Source organism: Manis pentadactyla, chromosome 8 (assembly GCF_030020395.1).
Source record: "Manis pentadactyla isolate mManPen7 chromosome 8, mManPen7.hap1, whole genome shotgun sequence".
Lineage (NCBI taxonomy): Eukaryota > Metazoa > Chordata > Mammalia > Pholidota > Manidae > Manis > Manis pentadactyla.
In genome coordinates, this window is record NC_080026.1 from 112,590,610 (window position 1) to 112,602,903 (window position 12,294).

Consider the following 12,294-nt stretch of genomic DNA (forward strand, 5'->3'; position numbering starts at 1 on the left):
TGACACCACCATCTTAATACTAAGCTACTGTGGAGCAGCAGAGGTACTGCCTATGTCCCCCACCCCTGCTCCTACCACCCTCTGGTTCAAAGGCTATTGATAGCCATGCCTGCACTATTCCTGGGCTCTATTCCTGCCTCTGTAGCCACCCAAACAGTGACATCATCAGCCTTGTGGTTTAAATAACTTAGTATTATTTACCACACAGAATGAAAATTTTAACAACTGCTACAATCTTAAAAATATATACTGACTGAATGACCCCAAATTTACTGCTTCTTTGGGGCATTCCTTTATTGCATGTAGTGGTTTCCTATTTCAACAAAAGACAGTTCCACTTTAACCTAAATTTTCTTGTGGGGTCCACTGAAGTCTCTAGTTTCTTCTGATGCCTAACCACAGGTTTGGGAATTCTCTGACTTAGAGAGAGTCCAAGTTTTCCATGTAAGAGTAACTTAAAGGAAAGTTTACTCTCTTCAGAGACTTTCCTCTCACTCCCAAAACCTGTGGCAGCTATGGGCATAGCAGCAAAAAAAACCCTGTACAGCCAAGAGTAGATATTAATTAGTTGGGTTTTGCCGCCTCTTAACTGCTGCAGGCAAGACTTTTCTTTCTTCTTTTTTTGCATAAGCTCCTTCCCTCATTATTACTTTACCTACAGCATTCATACACAGATGTGAAACTTCCTTTCTGATCCAGATTCTGGCTTTGAGTGTTAAGTCTTTCCATACTCCCTATTTCTTCATATTTCACCAGGAGGGTTATAAACCTATCTGAAATGTAGAAATCCATTTGGCTTTCAATTTCTCATTCTGCTGTATGCTGCTGAAAAGTAGTACATAATGAGAAGTGACAGCAGCAATCTGGCCTGCTGTCTGGCTGGGAGTAGATAAATTCACCTAAAAAGGACTTGATTCTCCAAATGCCAAAAACTAGAAAGAGGGTTGGAGGGGAGGAAGGAAGATCTGGAAATATGCCCATGGGTAGTAATAAAGAAAGTGAATTCAGCCTGAGGGTGGGACCTTCTGCCCAGCCACTGTCAGCTTGATGCCTCATTATCTTCTCCATCTTCTCTAACCTCAGGACATTCAATTAGGGAGCACATAGAAAAAGCAACTGAGAAAGCAAGACAATACAAAAAAAGTTAGGAACTAAGGGGAGGAGGGAGTTAAAATATTTATGTAGACCAGGTTCGTTGGCTGGGATGTGAGGGTTTGGATGGACAGATACAAACCTGTAACTATGTACTAAACACATGAACTTAACGTGTCATCTCACCTTCAATTGTTCCCCATCACCCACTCAATCTCAGGCAACCTTTTTTCTACTCTCCTATTCTTCCTCCATGCACCCTACTCTTTAATCATCCTGAATTGCTTTCTATTCTCCAAATATGCCACACTCTCAAGCCTCCAAGCCTTTGAACATGCTGGTCCTCTGCTTGGTATGTCCCTCCATCACAACTCCACAGAGAAAACTACTGTTTGTTCATTACTCGGGTCAAATGCAACCTTCTCTGGTGTCTTCTCTGATGCCCCAGTCAGCATGAATCACCCTACACAAATCTCTCCTTTGTCACTTATCAGAGTAATAGTTAAGCATACAGCCTCTGGGGTCAAAGAGACTTGAATCTGAAGCATGGTGATGCAACTTACTAGGTAGGTATGCAACTTACAAGGTATGTGGTAGTCAGTCTGCATCTAAGATGGCCCCCACTGAATGAACCTCCTAGCATTCACAACCTTGGGTAGTCCCTTTCCACCTTGTATGAGGGTTGGTGTGTGTGACCAATGGAAACGGTATGTCATTTGACAACAGGTTATAAAAGTCACCATGGCTTCCATCCTGAACACTCACTCTTCTCTTTCTTTCTTGGATTACTTGCTTTGGGGGAAGCCAGCAGTCATGTCAGGCAACCCTATGAAGAGACCCATGTGGCAAGGAACTGAGATTTGCCAACAACCATTTAAGTGAGCTTCTCCAGCCCCAGTACAGCCTCAGATGCCTGCAGTCCCAGCTAACACTGTAACTGCAGTCTTGTGAGAAACCCTATGTCAAAATTACTCAGCTAAGTTGTTCTTAGATTCCTGAGCCACAGAAACCATGAAATAATAAATGTTTTACACCACTAGGTTTTGGGGTTTCTTACACAGCAATAACTAACACACCTAAGAAAAGATGGCAATAGTGTGTGGGGTCACAGGGAAGACAGTGTAGCTCACAAAAGACAAATAGGGACTCTGTGGCATCTTACTACACTGATGGACAGTGATTGCAATGGGGTTTGGTGGGGGGGACAAGATAATAAAGGTGAATGTAATAATCACATTGTTTTTCTTGTGAAACCTTCATAAGAGTGTATATCAATGATACCTTAATAATAAATAAATAAATAAAATTTAAAAAGAGAGGAGACAGCAATAGCCTAGGATTCACATGAAGAAAATCTAGGTTCAAGTCCGGGCAATGGTACTTACTAACAGAGGAACTCTGGACAAAGCATTCGATATCTGCAGCCTCAGTTTCCTTACTCGGAAAATGAGAAAACTGAAAGTATAACAATATACTACAAAATAAACAAACAGCACACCCTAAATCCTAGAGCATAAGATTATCAAGCTAGAAATAAAGTCTATATGTAGCAAAACAAATCTGATCCCTAAAGTACTGAGGTTCAGAGATCCCATCTAAAACAAGCAGGAAACTCTTAGGTGTTACAAGAAAAGCAGTGTTTCCATGGTCTTTGAGTTGATATAAAGGAGCAAGCTTACTCCTAAATACCCAAAAGATATAAAAAATTGCAATCTGCAATCTACATACCTAAAAGTAAAATCTGTATCATTATTTCATACCTAGGAAACCAAAACTACGTAGCTTCCAACAGTCTAAAAGCTGGAGGTCTGTGCTATCCAGAGTAACATCCTTCCTATCTCCCCAGACCCCAGGCCTGGCACTGGAATGTGGTTTCCTGAGCTTGCTGTGTACCAACCTGCTCTCTTGCTCAAAAAATGGAGGTACTAATTCTGTTTTCAGACTCAGTTCAGATGCTTTTTAAGGAATAAAGATAATACACATATTTGGGATCACACTAATGTGGCACAGCTGTTGTTGGACATTAAAGGTAAGGAAAATACAGAAACAGCAAAGGGAGACCTTATGAAAATATGATGGTTTTTAGTTGCTTATAGATGTATTGGTTGATAAACAATCAGATCTCCTCAGGAGGCAGGAATCATCCAGTGAGGCTACTATATATATATATATATAATCTGCCTAGCTAAACAGAGTTCTGACTAGGCTCCTAGGACAATGTGGACTAAGAATGGACCAGAAGCTATATCTCTCTGGCCTTTCTCTACCTTCTAACTACTGCTGACAACTTTGATGCCAAAATCTAGGGATAACTAACTGGTCTGCTGATATTCCCTATCCTTGAATTACAACAGCCACCCATGATCACTGCTTCACTGCATCAGCCCTGCTCTTCATGCAGTGTGCCTAGTGGTGTTAATGAAGGTATGTGTGGAATCCAAATTGTGGTTTGTGCTTTTTCCTTCTTCTGGAAAGATGTATAAATCCAGGCCATAAAAGGCTCCCTGACACCTCTCCACATATAAATGTGTTTTTCCTAAAGTATACATAGGAATTCTGTGACTATATAAATTTTGTTTCCTATCATTCAATTCTATAAAATAGATTTGCACACATTAACCATGGTACTTACACATAGAGATCCATAGGAAACTCCTTCATCATGTGTGTTACAATAAACTCTACCATCAGGTCTGAGTAGAGAAAGGAGAAAAGTTAGATCAACCAGAATGAAATTCATTCATATTCATTGCCTTTGAGCTGGGAAAAAGCCTTCTGAGTACACTGCACTCATGCTGAATAACATCCACTAACCACATCTTTACTCACATGCACTTAAATTTATTTTATATAAGGTACTTTTTGCAATACTTTTCACCACCTGCCACTTGTAAAGTAACAAGAAAACTAGTTCACTCGCCCACTTCCAGGAGAATACCTTGACCTGCCAACAAATTCAGATACAAGGAAGATTTCATTATACAAACATTTCATACCATGGCACTAATGCAAAATACCAGAGGGAAGTCAAACTCTGAGAACTGAGTGATGAGGCAAGCAGAGAAGAAATTGTGGATCACATCCATGTAACCAGAGACTCAGCAATAAAGCTATGTCAGTATATCTCATCTCACTATTATAATCAATTTGACAGATATTGACTGAAATAGTCTATGGGGCTTTGGGTCAATAGAGGTTTATTATATAGACTTAATTACTATTTCTAAAATCAAGTAGATTTAGGAATGAGTGCTTAATAGCTAAGTGAAATGGGATTAAGAGTTCAGATCATTCCCCTGAGGAAAATGTAGAATTCTGGATAGACAAAATTACTTAAGCTATAGCCCCCTATCTGTCAGCACTGTCAGCTTCATCTCAATTTAATTTACTCAGATGAAGTTTTGCATGTCCGAACCTTGAACTTCAAGCCTCCTGGCCAGCTGACACATCAATTTGGACCAGAAAAGGAAGGAAGAATTAGAAATCTTGGTCAGGAGTAACATATTTTACAAATTTAAAGCATGTATCAAGTTTAGACTTAACAATTTGTCTCCCTGGAAAGATCTTTTTCTTTGAACAAGAGCACCCTTTAATTAAGCATTCTATTCATGGATTGCTTTACCAAACTCAACAATAAACAGTTTCTTAGGCCAGGGAAGAAACATAACTAGTAACTCCTTCTCTGAGAAAGAAGCACATCAACCAGAATCTATCCCTCATCTTAATCATGAAAACCTGTCAGTGGCTCACAAAAATCCCAAGTTTGATGACACTCACCCATTACTGCACATACTAAAGGACGGCAGGGAAGATTCTTGTCTGCTGCCTTCTTCCTGTGTCTCATAGGCTTCACACAAAAAAGAAATGAAATTAGTAGACATCTGAACTGATGTCCAAGAGCTCATCATCATGTCTTTCATGGAAATAAAATCCCTACTACAGAGATGTTACCTTTTCTTTCTCTTTTATCTAGTGGTGGTGGTGGGTGGGGGGTGCCAGGAGAGCTTATAAATGTTTCTCAGTTATCAATGCAGACCTGGGACAAAAACAATTCACAGCCCCAAAATGCACTGGAGGATACTACAATGGGAAAGCTGTTGTTTTTACTTTGATTTTATCTATACAAGTCACATTACTAACAAAGAAAACTGGTATTTTCCTTTGATAAAATATTAAGAAAAGAAGGTGACTGTACAGGCGGAACAACAGTAGCAGCTGCCAAAAACAAAAGGAAGCTTCAAATGCAAACCTCAATGTGATATATATACATATATTTTTTTGGTATCATTAATATACACTTACATGAGCAACACTGTGATTACTAGATTCCCCCCACTGTCAAGCCCCCACCACATACCCCATTACAGTCACTGCCCATCAGCGTAGTAAGATGCTGTAGAGTCACTACTTGTCTTCTCTGTGCTATACAGCCTTCCCGTGCACCCCCCCTGCATTATGTGTGCTAATCACAATGCCCCTTATTCCCCTTATCCCTCCCTTCCCACCCATCCCCCCAGTCCCTCTCCCTTTGGTAACTGTTAGTCCATTCTTGGGTTCTGCGAGTCTGCTACTGTTCTGTTACTTCAGTTTTTGCTTTGTTCTTATACTCCACAGATGAGTGAAATCATTTGATATTTGTCTTTCTCTGCCTGGCTTATTTCACTGAGCATAATACCCTCTAGCTCCATCCATGTCAATGTGATATTTTTTAACATACCTCCAAGTTTTTAGGAAGTACCCAGATCCTTTATATTCCTTTTTCCCCTACCTCTCAGATAAATAAAGAGGCATCTAGTCTTAATTAATCAAAAATCATACTACACTTTTAAAACAAAAGGCTTAGGCCCATCTCCTTGTTGAAATCTAGGTTACTGATCCATTCTAATATAACTGCCATGGAGTATGATCTTCTCATTGTCTCCTGAGTAAGAAACAGCTCAATGACACACAAAAGATCCCAACAACAACAGGCATGGGTCTGTTGAACAGCAGTCAATCAAGAGCCCTTTAGCACAACATTCCACCCACATTTGTTCTAAGCAGGATCAATTTCATCCTCCTCAATCCTGCCAACACACAAAAATTTCCTCTAAGATAAAACAATAAGCAAAAGTCACACCTACCATTCTATGTAAATTTACTCGAAAATTCATGTTGTCATCATGCAAAAATGCATTGGCATACTGATCCTAATAAAAATAAAAAACATGGAGAAAAAGTAAGGAATGAGAACTATATTTAAGAAACTCAGTTTATAATCTACCATACTTCCTACAAATCCTTGGACTTTAAGAATTACTTCCAAGGACCAGTTGGAGAGCAAATGGGATGAGTCTAGAGATTTTACTTAGATTTAATTTTCCAATGTATCTAACTGGTCAAAAATCTCTAAGCCAATTGCACATAATAAAAATTAAGGCACAGGGACTTCAGGCAAATGCTTAGAGGAATCCGTTTTCCTATTCTCTCTTTCTTCCTATCTGCCCAAGGAACCCACTCTGTTTGTGACAGTTTGAAGGTTTTCATAGGGGCTGCAGGATGCCATGTGCAGATTTCATATGAGGACCTACAATTAAGAAGACAGGTATGTGCTCCACTGGGAAGGGGCCTGGCACAGCAGGAGAAAACTGCTACACAGGCAACAAGGCATTAGACAAGACCCCATCTACCTCTGGCTTTGCTGAACACCGATGGAAAATCAAAACCCTCTCCCCAAGGATCAGTAATAAACATCCCTTGGCCCTTTCCCAACACCTTTTCTGAAGATCTGACAGGCCTATAAACTCCAATTACTAGGAACTATTACAATTTGTGAAAAACAACTCCTTTAAAGGTTTTCTTGGAAAGATTTTTGAAAAGCAATTATACCAGCCCCAGTGCTAATAAGCAGCTCTTCTATAACCAGCTACCCCTAACCTGGTGAAAAGTAGGTCAACTTTTCACAGAGAACACAAGAAGAGAAAAGACAGAGATCTCTACTCCACATGGACCACCTTTGTTATTTTCTTAAGAGAAAAGATCAGAGTAAGGCATGGTAACAAGGAAGGTTGAAGCTACAAATTCAGCTCCAAACTGACCTAAGTTCTGCTATACCTGTGTTGCCAGAAGATCCAGGGTGAGCCAGGCCTAGTTAATACAACCAGAGGAGCCTCCTTACAAAACCCAACCACCTCTTCCTTTTACCCCTTTGGCTCTTATATTTCACTACACTGCAATCGGCCCAGTGCTACTCAGTTTCCAATCCCCTCATTTGGCTTTTCTACCTCCCACCCCGCCCCGCCCCTGCCTCCCCAAACCTGAGCTCCTTTTTCATTTTGCTAAACGCAAACGACACAGGTGAGTAGCTTCAAAGGACAGAACTATTTTTTCTAAAGAGGCTTAAGTATCTTTTTTAAAACTCTTAAGAGCTAGAATTTTCCAGTTCTCAATTATAGGCGATTATCAATTCTCAATGCATGATTAACTCATGTAGTAAATACTAATTGAGCCTCTACCATGTGCCAGACACTAAGAATACACTGATGAAGGAAACAAAGTACCTGCTCTCAGAGATTACATGCCTATGGGGAGGAACAGACAATACAAAGAGGGCAGATTTTCTCTCCCAAGCTTTGGGACCATAAAAGTCAGGAATTGGGGAAGAAGGGCAGAAAAGATAGCATTTTGTAAGAGTTAGCTAATACCAGATAACTAGTGAGACCTACCTCTGCAATACATGTAAGGATAATCAGACAGAGTTTGCCGCTGTGAAGTCGGTGCTCATCTGTAAAGAAAAAATAAACCCTTCCTGCTAAATCAACCAGACCAAGTTTCTGTAGAGAATAAAGATAAGTATCATCAAAAAGAACATTCACACTTTGTCTCCCCATAAAATTCATGAATGAAAATCAAGGTTCTACTAGAGTAATTCTTGTTTTTCTTCTAGACAACACAATTACCCCAGAACAATTATTTTTCTTAAATATTCTGATGGTCTGATGGATAGCTAACCACCTCTCTGAGAGCCATCAAATTAATTGTTAATGGTTTCTACTGTCACAGCTCAAATCAGGACCATGCCTTTTGTTTCCCTATTGGCCCTTTGCTTCTAAATAATCAGGTCCATCCCTTTCTCATCCCTCCCTATCCACCAACTATACCCACTTACACAAAATCTAAAAAGGCTTTATAACTGTTACAGCAAACTGGCAGTGGAATCAGAAAGAAATTAATTAGAGACCAGGGTCTAGCCCATGCTTCTCCTTCTACTGTGCACATTACTTATGACTAGCAAAGGCTATGAATTTGATCATTTTTCTCTCTGCCGGAGTTATTCATGCAACAAATATTTGCTTGGTACCTACTAAGTGTCAGGTACTGTTCTAGTCACTAGAGATATAGCACTGAATTAAACAAAGCCTCTGGTCTTCCAGAACCCACATTCTAGTTACTTAAAAAAGAAGGCAAACTCAATAGCAGAGCTCTAAGCCCACACAAATGACCAAGAAAGAGCTATTCCATCACTGCCAATTACCAGAACCATCAAAGCTTATTTACTTTCTTTGTGGGGTGAGTGGGGGGGTGAAATGGAGGTAAGAAGAGGGTCACATTGGCATATCCAAAATGGACAAATGGCTTATGATGTTTCAAATGAGTTGACTGGACCCAGACTGAAATCTATTCTGGAAAGATCTAAATGTAGTGCTAAAGAAGTGAGCTAATACGCTGATGGACAGTGACTGTAAAGGAGTATATAGGGGGGACCTGGCATAGGGGAGAGCCTAGTGAACATAATATTTGTCATGTAAGTGTAGATTAATGACACCAAAAAAAAAAAAAAAAAAAAGGGCAGTTCCTGTGTGGAGACCTCCAATGAGTTCTACACAAGGGTATAAAGGGCATATAAAAGTGTAGGCAAAGGGTCTGTTTGTGTTTATACAGAGGATCAAAGCCTAATTGGGCTACCCCGAAAATGAACTAAGATACGATATGAAAAAGAACTTCCAACATCAGCACTCTCTGGAAGACTCATGCCAGAAGATGATCATCAAAAAACCCCAACAAAGATCCACGCACTGCTACGGCTGTAGATGCACTCACCCCACCAGTTCCTGGACTTGCCACGGGAATGAAGAAGGAGATATCTAAGCTGGCCTGTGCATACAGTAAAACAACAAATTTGACTGGATCTATACTGTTGGAACTCAACCAAGAATTAGGAGAAGTGCAAATTGTAGCACTCTAAAATCTTACAACTACAGACTATTTACTGTTAAAAGAACATATGGGATGTGAACAGTCCCCAGGAATGGGTTGTTTTAATTTGTCTGATTTCTCTCAGACTGTTCAAGTTCAGTTGGACAATATCCACCATATCATAGATAAGTTTTCACAAATGCCTAAGGTGCCTAACTGGTTTTCTTGGTTTCACTGGAGATGGCTGGTAATTACAGGTATGCTTTGGTTACGTAACTGTATTCCTATTATGTTAATGTGTGTGTGCAATTTAATTAGTAGTTTAAAACCTATACATGCTGAAGTTACTCTACAAGAAGATATGTCAAAGAAATAATCAATCTCCCCATGTTTTCTTCCGCCTGCTACTTCTATAACTTTTCTTCTTCCTTCCTAATTACAACCCTTAAATAGAATTCGTGCCTCATATCGAATTTACCGAGTATCATAATTCTTCCAAGTGGTAAAGACACCTCAAGACAAATGCTGGGCATAGAAGCCACAGGGCATAAATATGCAAAGAAGTAAAAAGCTAACCTTTTCAAACAATAAGGCTTCTCTCTCACTTACCAACTTTACATTTCCCTGTATGGCCCCGGAAGATGACTGGTTAGCCAGAGACGGGTAAGATTCCTCAAGGGAGGAACAACCTAAGACAGGCACAGTCGCAGGGGGGCCATCAGGTGAGAAAATGGGGATCAACAGAGGTGAGGCTTAGAACCTCCCCCCCGTTCTGAGAGAAATCTTCTGCATACGTGGATGTTTTATTGCCCTTGTCTAGCTTGGATTAACACATAGTCTACAGGCACACACCTGATCATCTACATTTGCTCTCTTACAACACTAAACTATGTTTTCTACCTTTATCTTGTATCTACCTACCACTTCAGCATTTTATTAAAAATAATAATAATAAAGAGAGAAATGTGGTATCCACATATAAATCAAGTATAAAAACCAAATGAGTATTCATATTTGAACTGACTGTTTGTAGTTCATAATGCATGAGCAAAACCGAAAGTTTCTGTGATGACTGCCCTTGTACTGTTCACTATGTAACTTATTCATTATGTAAGAATTTGTTCTCCATGTAAGAACTTGTTTGTTATGCCTCAGAAGATTGGAGACTGACGAAAATTAGGCTTGGGGTGGATTAATGATTGTGCATTGAGCATTGACTCCCCTATACAGAATTTTATTGTCGTTAACAACCATTTGATCAATAAATATGAGAGATGCCCTCACAAAAAAGAAAAAAATAAAATAAAATAAAACAAAATAAAAAAAAAAAAGGACAAACTTCCAATGGTAAAATAAATAAGTAACCAGGATGTAATGATGTAATGTATGGCATAAGGAATATAGTAAAAATATTGTAACAACTTGGTATGGTGATAGCTGGTACCTAGAATTATCATGTATATAAATGTTGAATCACTGTGTTGTACACTTGAAACTAATGTAATGTAATACTGTGTGTCAACTACCCTTCAATAAAAAATAATTATCTAAAAAAAAAAAAAACAAAAAAAACACTAAACTATGTTTTCTACCTTTATCTTGTATCTACCTACCACTTCAGCATTTTATTAAAAATAATAATAATAAAGAGAGAAATGTGGTATCCACATATAAATCAAGTATAAAAATCAAATGAGTATTCATATTTGAACTGACTGTAGTTGTTCATAATGCATGAGCAAAACCAAAAGTTTCTGTGATGACTGCCCTTGTACTGTTCACCATGTAACTTATTCACTATGTAAGAATTTGTTCTCCATGTAAGAACTTGTTCGTTATGCTTCAGAAGAATGGAAACTGACAAAAATTAGGCTTGGGGTGGATTAATGATTGTGCATTGAGCATTGACCCCCTATACAGAATTTTATTGTTGTTAACAACCATTTGATCAATAAATATGAGAGATGCCCTCACAAAAAAAAATACATATATATACACACTTCCAATTGTAAAATAAATAAGTAACCAGGATGTAATGTATAGCATAAGGAATATAGTCAAAATATTGTAACAACTTGGTATGGTGATAGCTGGTACCTAAAATTATCACGTATATAAATGTTGAATCACTGTGTTGTACACCTGAAACTAATGTAATACTGTGTGTCAACTACCCTTCAATAAAAAATAATTATCTAAAAAAAAAAAGAAGTGAGCTAATACTACTCACCCTGACATCAATCTGCTACTTCCTCAAAGATGGAATCTATCAACTAAAACCTGACAATTAGAAGGCATAATAGGAGCTGCAGTCCAGAAATACATTCACCTCTCCTCAGAGATAGGCAGTGCAAAAGAGGTATGATGATAATACCTATGTAACATTGCCCATAGCTTACATCAAAGCCCCTGAGCAGCCAGAACAGAAATGCCCCCACCTATGCAAAACCGACTCATAAGACTCTTCTACCCTACCTCTAGGCAGTTTCTCTGGTACTATCCTCCCTTTCCCCAAAAGCTATTAATAAGCAACTCTTGTAGAAAAGCCTGCACTATCTCTCCACTTAAAAAAAAAAGTGTTTCTGAATACAAAAACAGGCATACTTCATTATAAACTTTTTTTAATTCAGAAAAGCACAAAAATGGACAATAAAAAACAAATTTAATCATATCACGTAGTGTCATAACTGTTAAGACTTTGGTGAATCAACTTTATGTCTATGCATAGATTCACATATATTTTTAATATTTTGCCTAATGTCTATCTTAAAGGTTGAACAGATACTCCTTTAAGGTGACACATCCAAGTCAGAAGAGCCTCAGAAAAAAAAAGGCTTTGGAAGCAAAGCCGAATCAAGGGAATGATAAATTCTGGAGAATGAGAAGGAGAGGAATAACTGGGGAGGGGACAAACAGGTACCTTCAGTAGCATTAAAATTTCTTAAATTGAATGGTAGTTTCATGTATGTCCATTTTATTATTATACTTTATAATTTATGCTCTTTGTTATACTTATTACAAGCTTTA

The 12,294-nt window shown here is 38.6% G+C and overlaps 1 protein-coding gene across 4 annotated transcripts in view; it reads right to left on the reverse strand.

The window, feature by feature from the left end:
• ARMH3 (armadillo like helical domain containing 3) overlaps window positions 1-12,294 on the reverse strand; it is a 251,635-nt gene that overhangs the window by 177,048 nt on the left and 62,293 nt on the right. For all 4 annotated transcript variants that reach the window (XR_008998987.1, XM_036898696.2, XM_057506237.1 and 1 more), the window contains exons 16-19: window positions 7,797-7,855; window positions 6,216-6,281; window positions 4,870-4,939; window positions 3,725-3,785 (exon numbers count right to left, since the gene is read on the reverse strand). Coding sequence is in view for 3 of the 4 variants with exons in the window: in XM_036898696.2 (XP_036754591.2) it covers window positions 3,725-3,785; window positions 4,870-4,939; window positions 6,216-6,281; window positions 7,797-7,855 (256 nt within the window). In the remaining variant the exon portion in view is untranslated. The remainder of the gene's footprint in view (window positions 1-3,724; window positions 3,786-4,869; window positions 4,940-6,215; window positions 6,282-7,796; window positions 7,856-12,294) is intronic.